The 17,635-nt window shown below is 41.2% G+C and overlaps 1 protein-coding gene across 2 annotated transcripts in view; it reads left to right on the forward strand.

Annotated features, from left to right (window-relative positions):
* The window catches only part of COL19A1 (collagen type XIX alpha 1 chain), a 2,464,374-nt gene that overhangs the window by 1,336,554 nt on the left and 1,110,185 nt on the right, over positions 1–17,635 (forward strand). For both annotated transcript variants that reach the window (XM_078648013.1, XM_078648014.1), the window contains exon 14: positions 2,326–2,379. In XM_078648013.1, the coding sequence (XP_078504139.1) occupies positions 2,326–2,379 (54 nt within the window). The remainder of the gene's footprint in view (positions 1–2,325; positions 2,380–17,635) is intronic.

Here is a 17,635-nt window from a genome sequence, read left to right on the forward strand (position 1 = left end):
GCAATCTACCTGGTGCCAATATTCTGCCTCCTGGCGGTATCAAATGGAAGAGATGGTTTCAGGAAAACGGCAGCGTAATAACCAGTTATGGAACTTACAGACGTTGATGATATGCACTGTTCAGACAGCGCTTGATGGACACCTGATTCCATTCCTTATTGAAGTAGTGACTCAGTATTTGAACTAGGTCATCTGGCCCACTCCCTGGATGTCCAGTGTCTTCTTTCTCTTTTACTGCATGTACTTGTTTTGTCTCTTGCATGTGTTTGCCACCATTTCCAATCTTCTGCATTGTACCTGGTTTCCACTGCCATTGGTGCTTCCTTGCACCTAGATATCACTGTCTTTAGCGCTTCTTTGTACCTGGCTGCCTTTAGTGTTATCATTCTGTATGACTTTTGGCTGCATTTGCCTTGTGGCACAGTCCCACTTCCACGGCCTCACCAGCAGGTTCATGGCCGATGATACACAAATTGTTCTGCAAGACCTTTGTCTTCTTCAAATGCTTTATACTGACTGGAGTGCGGCTTTGACTTCACATACGCTAACTTTCGATCTTCACTTTGACTGAAGCGCTTGTGGCATGCAAAAGCAGTTTGCTGAACCACAGCCAACCCTCTGGGAGAGCACTGTTGGTTCTTCTCCTATCCCATAGCATGTAAATGATCATGCCACTCATGGAGCTTGGTATTACATGTATTTATTCCTCTGTGTGTAACCATTAACTGAACATCCTACATCATGAATTCTATCAACCACACCCAAGCACTTACGTCATTGGTCTACGGAGTCTGTCAGAAAACAAAAGGGTCCCATCATCTCTAACTCACAACACACTACAGGTGATAAAGAGGGGAAGAACAACCAACTACAGTTTGCTGATGTCATGCCTTGTTGACACGGCGTGGCAGAGCTCAGACGTCTCCTCACTTAAACTACATCCAGTTGATGCAATTCTATTGGCACAGGAAGAAAATTGGTTCCCAGAAAAATGCATCTTTTTCCAGCTGTCAGTTTTTTCTCTAGTCCCGGTTGTATATGTTATCCTAAATGTCTTAACGGATGGCCATAAGTACAAAACGTTGACATCTCCCAACTTTTCTTCTAAAGTCAAAATCACATTCTTTTTCCAGATGTGGGTGTTTTAGCCCAGTTCTATACTGTTGTAAATATCACATCTATATTTATTACAAACTGGAAGACAATACAAATGTTTTTTATTATTTACTAGAGGGTTAGCTATGATCTTTTAAAGTCTCATGGATATTTTGTTGGCAATGCCAGTCAATGTGGACAAGTAACCATGAGAAATTTTAACAAAATGGAGAGAAGGGCCAAATAGTTCCAGGCTCATAGTACAGCTGTACATTTCACCAGCTAGTGTTGATCTTCTACACAAATAGCCAATTTACAGTGCACTGCTTAGCACAATTTCACACATTTCAGTGAATACCTCAGGGCACTTCAAAGGGTCTGACTGCTTCCATGTTAAAAGAGACAGCACCAAATGGAGAGAATGCACTTTTGAAGTGAAAGTATGAGGCCTGAGGGCTTTTTTAGTGGGCCTCACACCTCAGCAAGGCAGAGAATCTATGTAGCAAAAGGTTTTGGTGTTCACTGTGGACAGTTATTCTTTCTTACAGGTCCACTTATCAACATTGTATTTGTATTTGTGGACGAAGGAATACAAGCAAATCCATTCCACATGTAAATTGCGCTGTGGAAGTTATTATGTCACCATAGAATATAAGTGGGCCAGCCAAGCTCCCTCACAGACATGTAAAATGTAAAATACAATGACAGTCATGCTATGCGTGTAGAAACAGAGGTTCTGAAAATGGTTGTCAGTTAATGAACACTGCAGACTTTGACTCTTTCTCAACACGAACCAACACATTTCTTTACTGATTTAACTCCATGTTTTGGCACGCTAAATAAAGGCCAAATCACAGCCAAATCAGTAGTATTTACAGCATGCATACATGTATTCCAAAGTGGGCACTTAAATGCTCATCGAGCTCCAAATGATGCTCGTTCCAGATGGTAAATGAGTGTAATTTTTGCAGGAAGTGAAGTTGCACAGATCTGCAGTATTTAGAACATTCCCTGATTTAATGACTCTGCACCCACCATGGCACAGATGTTGCTTATCATTTTAGTGCCAGTTTATCTCCATCTTTTCACTTACTGCTAACTGTGGAATGGAGGCTGGAGGGTACCACACATCTAAATCTTTTTTTCTGACTTACATAGTGCTAATAATTCAAGCTGTAAACTGCTCTGTTTATAACCCTCTGCATTTGTATTCTTTCTCTCTTTGCACAGGGCTTGCAAGGTACGCCGGGTCTTCAAGGTCCGATGGGGCACAAGGGAGAAAAGGTAGAGCTCATATATTTTTCATTGCCTTGTTCGAATGAGGAAAACATTTTTGTGCAATTTAGGCAACTGGGTTTGATGAGGACGGCTGTGAATGTTGAGTGACTTACTGTATCTATGGATCCTAACAACCTTTGCTGCATAGAAAAATGAAGCACAGAAACGAGCCATGGCAATGTCTAGTTTCTGCGCACGACATCTTGAATATGCATTGTCTATTGGGGAAAAACATGGTGGAGGCAAGGGAGAACTATAAATCCGTGGCTCTTACCTGAACAGTGCCTTTGAATAGGGATGCGTCGGTGCATAAAAAATATGCTCTAACTGGCAAGTAAATAATCGTAGTGGCATGTGAAATGAAGAAGTGGAACAGTGCACATGCTGCACTTTACATGACAGTTATCCGGGTCGTTAGAGGATTGCAAGTAAGAACAAGCACTGGAAAATACATTAGAACTAGCTTTGGCAAGCTGGTACAGTAGTATTTTTTTGCATTTTATTGCAGATACGCACCAATAAAAAGTAGTAAAAAATCCGGTTGTCTAAATATGGAGGACTTATGCTTGCAATCGTTATTTTTAAAAAATGCCCATAGCGTATAATTTTGATAGAACACTATGGTACACTTATTAGCAGGTGGGTGTACTGGAAACAGATCTAGAAACGCTTTTCAGTTTGTTCAAGCATCGCAATCAATTGTCATTCTTATAGGCTCAAAGAAAATGTACTAATTGCTTTAAATCACTGAACTTGAAGACATGGTTGAAACATTCAAACGCTGCAAAAAAGGGACACTTAATGGAAAGAAAAAACATTGGCATGGTGAGCTATAGGCAAGCAGCCTTGACTTTGGAGTGCGCTTCTTGTTAGGCAAATGCTCACAGGTGAACAGGCAAAATGTCATCACTCACAATGCAAGACATCCAGCGGCTGAAGGGGCGTGACCCATTGTCTAGTGATAAAACTGGGCAGAAATACAATGTGAACGTGTTTGACAGACCTGTGAATAAAAAGGGCTTACTCAAAACCCCTATCTGTATGTGATATGTATGCATGTATGATCTATGGGCTGGTACGCCTATAGCAGTATACAGAGGGTGAGCACCAAGCATGTGTACTTTAATATTTTTTAGGGCTTCATTAGGAGATGTCAGTAGAAGCTGCTCTCTTATATCCTTAATGACCTACTAAAGCCCACTAGCCACCAAACTGCGTGGGGTTTTGTTTTGAAATATGAACATCAGAGTTGTTTACAGTGCTAGAAACAGCTGGTAGCCGTTTCTTGCATAGTATGCAGGAGTACACAAGGGGATTCCGGTGGAACACTATTTAAGCCACAGACAATGTTGGAAAGTATTATCTCTAGGTTCTGCTAATGAAGGCGGGAATGGAGGATATTAATCAGGCAAGGTAGACAAAGGTTAAGATACATCAAAAATAATTGGTGGGTGTTCCATTGAAGTTTATTGCAAAAACATCGCATAAGAGACAAAAAGTTGGAAATATATGAAGCAAATTCACAGATTGTGGTAGGTCAAGCTAGCCTCCTAGGTGCTGCAATTTTAACTTGATAGGACTGCAATACTGCCAGAAGAAGAGGCTAGCTTGCATGCTACTGGGTCTTATCTAAGTCTGTTTCAGCTCTTAAAGCAGATGCACTAGTGCACTGGTGCATATTGACATCACAGGAAGATTCAAAATGACTCTTCTTAAATTCTTGAAATGTCACCTGCCATTTGCAATATTGCAGTCAGGCATTGCACCTGCATATGTAATGCAGGAGAACCTTCTACCGGTCAGCTAGGTTACTAGAGAGTTAACATGTAGAACAAAGTCAAAAGTACATGGTTTTTGAATGTCTGGAAAGATGATACCATATGAGTCAGTTCATCAGATACAGGAGGAGTGCGGATGACCCACTTTCTTTTTATGTGGCGTAACTGGTCTGGTAACCATTGTGTAGTTTGAAAAGCAACACATATGCCTTCATCATTGTCTGAATATTGGTAAAAAGTAGTGCCCTAAAAACATTTAGCTGATGATTCAACTGGTGTGTCTAGTGTGAGATGAACACAAGGCATATTTATGGTCTTGCAACTGATTGCACATTGATACAGTATTGTGAAGAAAATTCGTATTATCATAACACAGGTACAGAACAAATTATTCTTAATAATGTGATGAATGTGTCTTCAGTGTCCTTTGTGATGAATTTAGTTTCCATTATTTTGAAATATTTGATTTTTGAACCAAAGAAACATACTGATTGCTCAGGTTTTATGGTACTTGTTTGGCATTGGAAAACACCATAGACATTAAAATTGGTTGTAATCCTGGATGTCGACTTCTAAAATGTCTTGAAACATAAACAAAATATCATAAACTCTCTATATTTCTTATTATGATAACCCAAGTATGGACTACAAAATAATTTCATAAAAATGTCTAAAGTTAAACAAATCTGTTGTAAAAATGTTATATTGAAATAATATTGAATTTGAAAGTTAATGTTAGAAATTACAGAAATATTGAAAACTATAATAATGTTATGAACATCTATAACATAACTTAAAATATTTTTATATTTACAATAATATTTTAAAACATATTTTACATAGGTAAAATAATTGTTTCATTATTCTTAAAAGTAACAAAAAATGCTATATTTTTATGTTAACAATATTAAACTTTAAAACAGATAAATGTACTTATCTCCAAATAAAAAGAATGAAATACCTTTAAAAAATTATTTTTGTTTAATTTATATATAAAAAAGTGCTTCTTAGACATCTACAAAAATGTTGAACTTTTTGAAACAATTAATTTTTAATAAATTAACATAGATATATAAACACATATGCGAAAGTAACAAAATATAACTAAATGTTTACAAAAATATTTTACAAAACAATCAATAAAATATAATGGAAATAACCACTTGTAAATTATCAGAGAATAACACAAAAAACTGAAGTGCAACAATATGTAATACTTAATCATTCACTAAAATGATAGAATCGTATATAAAAAAAATAAGCTTTAGTTGTGGAAGATACATGTACTAATCTAACTGCAGTCCGACAAACATTGGGGAAAGTGCATACATTTAAAGATTATGTATTTACTAATCCAACTCTATTCAAACTGACACTGGGCAAAATGCATCTCTGCGGGGGATCAAATTTGCTATTGTAAATTAATTGCAACAAACAACGTGGCAAGAGCAAATATTTAAGGGGTCATAATTACTTTGATAACTCCAATCCAAACTAACATTGTTGAAAGTGTGTGTTTGTGTGTGCGTGCATGTTTGCATGCGTGCGTGTGTGTGTGTGTGTGTGCATATATACATAGATAGGAGTGGCAGTCAGATTTACTATTCTAACTGCAGTCTAGCTGAAACTAAGGAAAGTGCATCTATTTGTAGTGGCCAGAAGCAGTTATACTATTTTAACTGCTACCCAACTAACATTGTAGAAAGTGCTTAAATTTAAAGGGTTCAGATTTACTTTTCAACTCCAGTCCATCTAACACTGGGTAAAGTCGAAATCTTTTGGGAGTTAGATTTGCTGTTCTTACCCCAGTCCAACTAATATTGAGGAAGGGCATGTGTTTAGGGGTCATGTGTACTGTACTAATTCTTCTAACTGCAGTTGGCATAACTGCATATAGTTAGGGGGATTATATTCACTATTCAACTTCAAAAGATCTAACAATAGAGGAAGTTCATATATTTTGGGTAGGTACATTTATTTTTCAAACTTCATCCATGTAACATTGAGGAAGTTCACATATTTATTGGAATCAGATTTGTTATTCCTACTACAATCAAACTAATAGAACAAGTGCCTACATTTACAATTCTAATTCATGGCCAACTAGCATGGAGTGCACAAAGGAAGGTATTGGGTCCTACCACTGACTAGCCTGGACCTCAACAATTGCTAAACAGAACAAAATGGCTAGTCAGGTTTGTTTTGTAATGAATTAATACACACACACACAGCCAATTTGTGCTGCGTGTACCAGGCGTTTTATATTACAGAAAATTTTATTTTCATTTATAATTAAGTTTCATTAATTCATCCATATGTCTTCAAAGGAAACTTCTGTGAAAACAGTCGAATCAATAACATACAATTGTGTGCGCGATATATACAAATGTACAGGGGTTCACAGTGGATACTCAAAATTCATAACACCAAAATACAACTTTTTACATAATTATTACATTCAAAACAAATTGCAACATGAAAGACATTTCAACAAGAAAAACTGATACACAAAAAGAACCAGTCCTTTTACTCAAATACCAATGGACAGGCGGAAATAAGGATGGAATGGGACTGCCTGCCTATCTCACAAAACCTGTGATGAATTATTTGAAGGATTGCCAGAGGGTTCCCACCACAGTGGAATTAATTATTCCTAGCTGCACCCTTCTTTCTTGTCACAGGCTGTGGGTCAACGCGTTTCAAACCATAGTGATTAAAGGTTCTCCTCAGGACGGGGACTGGGTATGATCCTCACTGCAAAGGAATTAAGGGTGGGTGTCAAACTCATAGTGCAACAATGTATGTAAGTGCACTCTCTAACTGAAAAAGAAAAGATGATTGCAATTTACCTGCACAGCGCGCACAAGGGCTGCGGGAGTGGAGATCAACTGCACATCGAATGATTTCGTCTGGAAAAATAAGTGAGGTGGCAGTCAAGACTATTGGGTTCCAAAGGTCACCAAAAATACATAGACCCAGGTTGCAAAGAAACAGTCCCATGTCATACCTGTACTTAATTGTAGATGTGGGGTGATAAGCAATCATGTGTCGAGGCGCCCGCGGAGCGGTGCACGGTCGATCAGTGGAGCGGCTCGCCTTCTCTCATTTGCTAAAATAAAGAGAAGCAGACTGAGCTGTAGTGCACGGTGTCCCAACAATAGTACACGTTCAGGACGACAGAGTGTTACATGGATTGTTTTGTCATGTCCTACCTGCGCGTGAAGGCAGATACTAGTAGACGGCGGCACCTGGGAAGAATTCCGGGATATTGCAGAGGGCGGGACTCTTCTGCACAAACACCGCTGCAAAAAGCGTAAAGCATTTATCAAGCATACAGGGCCAAGGTCGTTGTTTTTCAGGAGGAGGACTGTGCTTGCTGTTATCAGAGGTGGTAGCGGGGACCCAGACGTACGGCTTTCACAGAAAGAGGCGTACCTCATCCTCAAATTTGATACATCTAAGTCTGGCCTCAATGAACTGTCTGAACTTGGGAATTTGTAAACCCCCCTGTTTCCATCTGCACTGTTTGTGTGCTGACTACGGCGCTGAGCTGTTATGGGTCCGTGCTGCTTATACTGATACTGATACTGTTTGCAAATCCCCTTCTAGTTGATTTGTCATCATTCTCACAGAAATTTTTTTCCTTGTTCTTACTTTCACAGAGTAAGCTTTTGTTCGTTTGGATTAAATATGGGTGGTGGCGGGCCAGTTTCATTCCCGATAACCTGAGACATCCTTACATCTCGGGGCTTGACGGTTGTGCCACCTGCCATTCACCTGGCATTAATAATAATATACACTTGGGCGGCAGGATTTATATGTATTGTCATCAATACATTCTCTGCTCTAATTCGCGGAACCACAAGTACCAGCAACCCTAGCGCCGGCCATGTGTCCATCGTCGCTCTCCATGGCCCCTACCGGTCTTCCTGTAAAACAATTCGGAGCCGGCCCGCGCTGCTACACGCTCGATGTTCGTGGCTGCGGAATGGATTGAATCCAGGTTTCGCTCGAGTAAGTTCACTTTCCCCTTGTTTGAAACCGAGTCCTCCTCCTGAAAAACAACGACCGTGGCCCTGTATGCCTGCTAAATGCTTTACGCTTTTTGCAGCGGTGTTTGTGCAGAAGAGTCCCGCCCTCTGCAATATCCCGGAATTCTTCCCAGGTGCCGCCGTCTACTAGTATCTGCCTTCACGCGCAGGTAGGACATGACAAAACAATCCATGTAACACTCTGTCGTCCTGAACATGTACTATTGTTGGGACACCGTGCACTACAGCACAGTCTGCTTCTCTTTATTTTAGCAAATGAGAGAAGGCGAGCCGCTCCACTGATCGACTGTGCACCGCTCCGCGGGCGCCTCGACACATGATTGCTTATCACCCCACGTCTACAATTAAGTACAGGTATGACATGGGACTGTTTCTTTGCAACCTGGGTCTATGTATTTTTGGTGACCTTTGGAACCCAATAGTCTTGACTGCCACCTCACTTATTTTTCCAGACGAAATCATTCGATGTGCAGTTGATCTCTACTCCCGCAGCCCTTGTGCGCGCTGTGCAGGTAAATTGCAATCATCTTTTCTTTTTCAGTTAGAGAGTGCACTTACATACATTGTTGCACTATGAGTTTGACACCCACCCTTAATTCCTTTGCAGTTAGGATCATACCCGGTCCCCGTCCTGAGGAGAACCTTTAATCACTACGGTTCGAAACGCGTTGACCCCCAGCCTGTGACAAGAAAGAAGGGTGCAGCTAGGAATAATTAATTCCACGGTGGTGGGAACCCGCTGGCAATCCTTCAAATAATTCATCACAGGTTTTGTGAGATAGGCAGGCAGTCCCATTCCATCCTTAATTCCGCCTGTCCATTGGTATTTGAGTGAAAGGACTGGTTCTTTTTGTGTATCAGTTTTTCTTGTTGAAATGTCTTTCATGTTGCAATTTGTTTTGAATGTAATAATTATGTAAAAAGTTGTATTTTGGTGTTATGAATTTTGAGTATGCACTGTGAACCCCTGTACATTTGTATATATCGCGCACACAATTGTATGTTATTGATTCGACTGTTTTGACAGAAGTTTCCTTTGAAGACATATGGATGAATTAATGAAACTTAATTATAAATGAAAATACATTTTTCTGTAATATAAAACGCCTGGTACACGCAGCACAAATTGGCTGTGTGTGTGTATTAATTCATTACAAAACAAACCTGACTAGCCATTTTGTTCTGTTTAGCAACTAGCATGGAGAGCATTCACATATTGTTAGGGGGAGGGGGGTTGGCGTAATGTACTGTTCAAATTTCAGTCCAACTAACATTGGGGTATAAGCATGTAGTTAGTGGGGGTGCATTTTTAAATTGTAAGTGCAGTTCAACTAACATTAGGCTAAGGGCATATATTTTACAACACTACAACAACAACTTCTATGTCCAAAATATTTTTATAAAAATATTTTGATCATGATCTCCTGGTCAGTCCTCCTGGTCAGAGTCACTGCTCTCCCCAGCGCAGCTCCACAATTAGGGCTCTGCCCTTGAGCCCCTTCCAGGTAGGTGTGTGAGGCCCTTCTCCACCCGCAGGCACCTGCCTGCGCCTCATCCCTGGTGGTCTAGTTGAAGAGCTGTTTGTGTTCTCTTTTTTCCTGTTTGCCTTTCTTTCCTTTCCTCTTTGCCTTTTGTCCTCTGTTTTTTCCTTTTTCCTTGTGTCCTCTTTTTTCCTGTTTGCCTTTCTTTCTTTGCCTCTTTGCCTTTTTTCTCTGTTCTCTCATTTTTTCCTTGCTCCCTGCTTCTCTCTCTCTTTCTTGCCTCCTGTTCCCTCGCACTCCCTGCCGTCTCTTCCCCGTGGCCGCTCCTACCAGCGTGTCGCTCCGCCTCCTGCCTCCCAGCTGATTGCCCTCCCCCTACTTAATGACGATTGTGCAGCGGGCGCGCCAAATGCAAGCCCTTCTGCACCCGTCTGTGACCTGACCGCGACCAATGCCAGGGACCCAGGTCCCCAGACCCCCTGGCGCTACGACCCCAGCACTCACCATCGTCCACAAAAGCACCCTCTGACTGACAAGCACCAACTCGGATGATGCTTCACACCCCCAATGAACACATACACTTCCAGATCCAGAATAACCCCAAAACTATGCTCAGCGGAACACTCACCTACAGACCTCCTGGACCCCGCACCCCCCTCACCAACGCCATCGCCAACCACATTGCACCCCACGCCATCATCTCTACTTGTAGACCTGAATTTCCACCTGGACAACCACAGCGATCCCAACACCATCGCCTTCCTGGGGAACCTCACCAACATAAGACTGAAGCAACTTGTCTCCACCCCCACTCACACAGCAGGACACACACTCGACCCCATCTTCGCCGGAGGAAACAGCATTTGCTACAGCCACTCCACGGAATTGCTCTGGGAAGACCACCACTGCATCCACTTCTCCTTTAGGAAACCCCGTGCACACAAGCACACGTTCAGCCTCTTACGTAGAAGCTGAAACAAAGTCTCCGAAGAACACCTCCCCACCGCCCTCATCTACACTCCACCCCCAACTACGACTGACGCCAATAAAGAGGCAAATAAGCTCCATCAATGGATCACTAACTGCACCAAGCCGAGAACCGAGAATCCAAACTGGCGACTGGAGAAGACGTAGAGATACAGCAAAACTCCGGAAGCATGCTCTGCCTACAAAACAGCCATCACAGCACACCACCAACTAAACAAAGCAATGAAGAAAAACTTCATCCAAGACAGAATCCTCTCCAATGCCCACAACTTCAAGGAACTCTTCGCCACCATACAGGAATTTGCCAAACCCAACAGTGAAACAGCTGATGCCCCTCCCTCCCAGGACCTCTGCAACAAACTCAGCTCCTTCTTTCATCTCAAGATCAAGATGATCTGCGACAACTTCGACAACCAAAACCACGGCACCACCTCTACACCCACCCCCAACGACACCATCCAACAGACCCTTCGTACCTGAACTCCTCTCACCACAGAAAACACCTTAAAGACAATGAAAAGCATCCACTCTGGAGCACCTTCTGACCCCTTCCCACCACACATCATTCACAGGGCCGCCACTGCCATCGCACCTGAGCTACACCGAACTATCATCTGATTCCTCGAGACTGCCACATTCCCAGACAACTTGAAGCGTGCCAAAGTCAACCCCTTCCTAAAGAAGCCCTCCACAGACACCACGGACCTCAAGAACTTCAAGCACATCTCACTGCTTCCATTTGCTGCCAAAGTCTTCGAAAAGGCTGTAAACACCCAGCTAGCACACTTCATAGAAACCAACAACATCCTAGACAACTCTCAATATGGATTCTACAGCAACCACAACACTGGGACTGCCCTCCTCGTCACCACCGACAACATCTGTGCCTTCCTCGACCAAGGCCATACGGCAGCCCTCATCCTCCTGGGCCTATCAGCAGCCTTTGACACTGTCTTGCACTGCACACTAGCCACCAGGCTCCAAGACACCAGTGTTCAAGGATAAGCCTTAGACTGGATACAATCTTTTCTCTCAATCAGAACACAGAGAAGAAGACTCCTGTCCTTACTATGAGAACTGACAGAGATCATATCCAGAGTACCCCAAGGGTCCTACCTCAGTCTCACACTCTTCAATGTTTACATGGACCCCCATGCAACCATTGTCAGAATCCATGGGCGCAACATCATCTGCTACACCAATGACACCCAGCTCATCCTCTCCCTTACCAAGTAACCACACATCACCAGGCGCAACTTCCAAGAAGGGATAAAAGCCGTCGTGCCCTGGATAAGCAACAGTTTCTTGAAGCTAAACTCACAGAAAACGGAAGTCCTCATGCTTGGCTCCACTTCTTCCACATGGGACAGCACCTGGTGGCCTCCTGTCCTCGAAACCCCTCCCACCCCAACAGACCATGCAGGCAACCTCTGTATCATACTTGCCTTTTCACTCACCATAAATCACCAGATCAACGCAGCATTCTCTGCATTTTTCCACACCCTCTGCATACTTCATAAGACTTTCAAGTGGATCCCCCCTGATTCCAGGAAAATGGTCCCCATGCACTCATCACCAGCAGACTGGACTATTGCAACACCCTCTATGCCGGAATCAACAAATAACTCCTCTTCAAACTACAGACCATCAAGAATGTCGCAACCAGACTTATCATTGATATCCCACGACACAACCACATCACCCAACACCTCTGTGACCTCCACTGACTCCCAGTCGAAAGACAAATAACCATCAAACTACTCACACACGCCTACAAAGCCCTCCACAGCACTGGACCCCAATACCTCAATGACTGAATTTCCTTCCACGCCCACAAGCGAAACTTCTGATAAGCTGATCTCACCTAAGCTACCCTCCCTTGTGTCTACAGGACCCGAGCAGTTGGAACATCCTTCTCCTACCTTGCATCCAAAACCAGGGACGAATTCCATCTTCAACTCCTACAAAGCCAGACACTGCACCAGTTCAGAAAGGCCTCTACACCTGGCTTTTCGAATGACCCCAAAGAAGCTTCTCAACCCCTCCCCGCCAGCACCTTGAGATACTCATGGGTGAGTAGCGCGCTCACAAAACCCTGCTTGATTGATTGATTGAATTTACAGATTTTGAAATAAATCATACAGGCTTTCAAAAATGCAAAGTAATTTGAAAATATAACCAATGTAAGTAATAATTCATGAAATGTTACCATTATTATGATCATCATTTTGAGTATAGATACATTAAAACTATTTTTCTAATATTTATTTACATTTTAATATTACTTTAATAATTCCTTTTAATGAATATAATTACTTGAAAAAGTACATTTAATTTAGATAATTACACTATATAGTAATTTAAAAATGTACGGTTGAAAAATCACCAAATGTACTATTAATATGTATTACATTTTCTATAATACTTTATTAAAAATATTTATTTAGACATTTTCCATTTTAAAACACTACACACCCTGTGACCCAATAAAACTCACAAATACATTAAAGGACCAAAATAAAAAAAACAATAATTAAAAATGTTTTACAAATATTAATGAATCCATTAAAAATAAAAACAACAAAAATATATATTGTGTAAAAGACAGTTAAACACAAAAAATTAACATTTTAACGTTTAATTTTTTATATTACATTTGAAAATATTACTAACAATCTAAGGGGCTGATTACGATATTGTTCTGAAACGCTCCGAACGGGATTCAGATTCGGCGAATCCGATTCGGAAGCTTGTTTCCAACCGAATTGTACACATTTCCAAACGACCAATTACGATTCCGGAAAACGTTCGGGCTGTCCGATTCAGTTCAGAAAGGCATTCGGAGCCCAAACGTACAGCTCAATGGACACGGTTTCCGAGCGAGCAAATGCGATGACCGATTTTGACAGCCATTCTGATTCAGTCTGTCCGACACAAAACGGCTGTTGGAATCTGTCTTTGGGGGCCCGTTGCCGGGCCCTCTTCACCCAGAGGCGTCCATTTGGGACCAGTGGCTGTACTCAAGGGATCCCTCTTTCCAACAATGCACAATGTGGCAGGCACCCCTTTTTTCAATGGGAACACAGGCTCCTATTGAAGTTAATGCGAGTCTGACAGAATGATGTTGGGAAGCATGGTAATTGGTCGTTAGGACATGCAGAACCCGTTTCAGTCAGAAACGATACTGAGACCGATTGGGTCGGAACAGTTTAGAAGCAAAAAAGTAAAACGGTATACAAAAATGGTTTAAGTACCACATTATTTAAGTAAGTAATATTTCAGGGTTTGATATTAATTTGAAAATCTATATAATAATCATGGATGTTTATAATTAAGAGTATTTTTGTAGTTATGATAATCTGATGCCGATATTTAGCACTATCTATATTTGTGAATTGATTTTAGGATCTGTACCATTAAAATTGTCTTTCAAAACAATCAACCTTATTTAAATGAGATTGGCATGATGTTTATCCTTTTTGGTTCACACCCAGTTCCCAGCAGTACTATGGCCTTGGAGTGAAGCTTTTCACATCCTCACATATATAATCACATATATAATAGCCACCGAAACCACCCCTTAAATAATTTGGTCCACGATACATGTAACTGACAAGGCGGGTGGCCTACATAGAAATGTAGCTCAAAACATGGTGAACAACACACTGCAGTTTGCAATTTACATCACTAGAAAGTATTTCATCACTGCAAATTGACTCTCTAGGGTTTATCTATTTGTCTTTTTTTCCCTTGAGACTGCATGATCTTGGCAGCAGGAGCAATTTTACTGCTATTGCATTACCACCATTGTATTTGTTTTAACATTTTATGATGAAATATAGATTAACATAAATTGTATAATTTCTTTGAAAGTAATTCAGTGGATTGCATTCTCAGTGTGCTTGCTTGAATGGTGAGTAAGCAGAGACATGAGTGAAAAGGAAGTAGAGTTAGAATGCTACAGAGCTAAACAGAGAGAGAATACATCAATAAGAGCAGACTAGAGAAAGATGAAAGGGACTGAGAAAGAAAAATAATATAAACGAGGTAGAAATTGAAGCAGAAAGAAATGGAGACAAAGTTTAAGAAAGAAAGTAAACTTGAGAAGGAAAGAGATTCTGCCTCGCATCATGTTGTTGAGGCAGGCTTGTGCAAAGCTTTTGCGTGGCCAGGTAAAAAGCGTCACATGGGCCACACTTCTCGTTCTAAGTAAAAAACAAAACGTTCTGCAGAAGAAAAAGGCTGTTTTCATACACCAGAAAGTTCAAGAACATGGCGCCAGCTTTTGGCGCAGCAGGCATGAGATGCCTCTTTATAAATGTACCTGCTACGCCTGCCTTTTTTATAACATATAGTCAGGACTGGACTGGCAACCGGGCAAAACAAATTTCGTTCAGCATACGCAGGTCCCCATCAACGAAATCAGCCCCCAGCTCGGCAGCATCCCAAAACGCCCGGTAGCCAGTCCGGCCCTGCATATAGTTTGTGGCAGGAACGTGATGCCGTGAAATGAGCGAGCCAAGACCAAAGGTTCCTCTCTACCGTATCCTTGTGTTGACCATACCGTCCTGCACTGAGGCAGATTAATAAGAATATGTATTTTTATACTCGATCGTGTTTGAATCGGAGGAGCACCATTAAAGAGGGCTGAAAGAGCAGCACAGGCGAAATGCAGCTCATCTATAGTCATATTGAGCATACCCAGAAGTTCAAGTCCTGCACATGACAACAATTTTTTTTCTTATTTCCTTAATAGCATCACTGCCTCTTCACAAAAGCTAGTAGGGCGATCATTCCATAAAACAGATCTTCTTAAGTGTTCTTCAAAAAAAGGCAGCCTGAGCACTTGTGACTGAGACAGACAAACACAGCTTTTAAAAGCCAGTTTTCTGACAACAACAAAAAGATTTCTACTTTGGTGCGTCTCCTTTACAGGCCTTATAAAGCAACATACGATTCAACAGGTCGAGCATAACACTTGCAGTTTAACAACATAACATCTCTTCGAAAATGGCCGGAGTTACACAGCGCAAAGTACATCCTGTGCTCTGCGATAGAGTTACAAAGATCTATGCAATAGACACAGGATCGGACAGGGAACAAAAAGCACCCTGGCAAACATTTTCAACACCAGCCCCTCTCCCTTCTTCTTCTCTCATTTCTCTCTCGCCTCTCTGTTTTTCCTCTATCATCGACAGCACCCTGCTGTAATTACTTGTGAGCTTGGAGAAAGTGTCAGAGGCGCCAGTAGCGTCCCTCTGCCTTCAAACTATGTCCTCCAATGGCTCCAATCCAACTAGAGAAATTCCTGATATGAACATCCCAGGCCTGCAGAAGCAAGTCAAATGGGGTCAGCTTACTGCATGATTTATGGTTTTATATTACAGACTTTTTGTCATTTTAAAGTTAAACTTCTAAATTAATTTTTCGGACTTGAGCAGGTGAAAGTATTTCTACAGGTTTGCCACTATTTTCATAAAAGAGCACTTCACCTCAATATTTAGAGACCAGTTTCATAACTCTGAACAGCCATTATCAATGGTATACTTTTTATCTTGGACAAAAGGTAGAACTGGGTTGTGAAAAAAAACATAACATGCCTCTATTGTGAAGAAAAACAATGCGCCCACTCCAGCTTAGCCTGCCACCATCATATTATCCAGATTTAACCCTTGCCATTCTCGGTGTTATAATAAGGACTGCAAAGACCGCATTAATAAAAAGGCAGGACCTTACAATTGTTTTATGGGGATTCTTTCTATCTCCATTCAATCTTGGGTCCTTTCTAAGCCCCCTTGCCCCATAACTGAATTTGTATCCTCTTGTTATTAAAACACAATTGTTGGTAGGTGACATTTCTCTTCGATGTAGGGCATTTCCACTTTGACTACCCTAGGTTTTTGCACAACAGGTTAAATCACCAGCGCGCACAAGCCATTTTCACTTCTAGTCCGAATATTGTAGTTGGCGCCACCATCCCAAGGGGATGATCTGACCACTTTGCAATCCCTTCATCTATTTCTGTTTCCAAGCACAATCCTAACGTTTCTTTTCAGTCTCAACAACCAGCTAAGTTAATCAGACCCTGGTCTAAGATTGCCAAACGATAAGGCATAGCCTTTATCACAGCCGACCCTACCTTTTTAAAATCATTTATCTGACATCGAAATGGCTTTCTCAGTCAATAATTTCATACATAAATAAAATATTTCAATAACTTTAGTCTTCTTCTTAAGGAGAACAACTGCCCATAATACACTTCATAGTCACTATCCTCAGCAACTGCCAATATGAATTCGGAAATCCTACTGGCAATAGCAAGAAGCAGCAACACCCCCCCCCCCCCTTTAGTATACAAAAAAACACACAAGAAATAATACTTTTGATGAATAAAATAAAATGAATCAAATAAAAAGAATACAACTATAGATGCTTACATATAACTTCCCCTCACAATACAACGACAAGATCCAAAATAAAATTACATAATTATAAAACAATACTACAACATATTCCTTTAACCATCTCGGATGTCTTCTAAATACCTTCTCATGCTCCTGATATCATCTTCAGTATCAGGCACTAAAGCATCTTCACAGCACACACTCCTTCCTCTGATGGTAAACAAAGAGTAATATCAACACTTGGTTCACAAGCAATACAATGAACACTTGGTAGTGCACAATGTCATTAGCTGTCAAAGCTTCAATAAGAACTATGAAATTAACTTTCAGCAGATGGACTACTATCTTATTCAAATTAAAGCGTATAATTAATACCTACCCTATTACTTTTTGCACAGCTCGTCTGAGCACTGTCACAAAAATCACCATTTACTAGGATGATGTCATTAAACATGTTTCTTATGTCATTGGCTTCCTGTTGGATATTTTGCCACCCTTCATCATAACGTTTAGCCACTCTTGTATGGTACCACACTTTCCCATCACTCAAACGCACAGCA

The sequence above is a fragment of the Lissotriton helveticus genome, chromosome 6 (genome assembly GCF_964261635.1).
Source record: "Lissotriton helveticus chromosome 6, aLisHel1.1, whole genome shotgun sequence".
Classification (NCBI taxonomy): domain Eukaryota; kingdom Metazoa; phylum Chordata; class Amphibia; order Caudata; family Salamandridae; genus Lissotriton; species Lissotriton helveticus.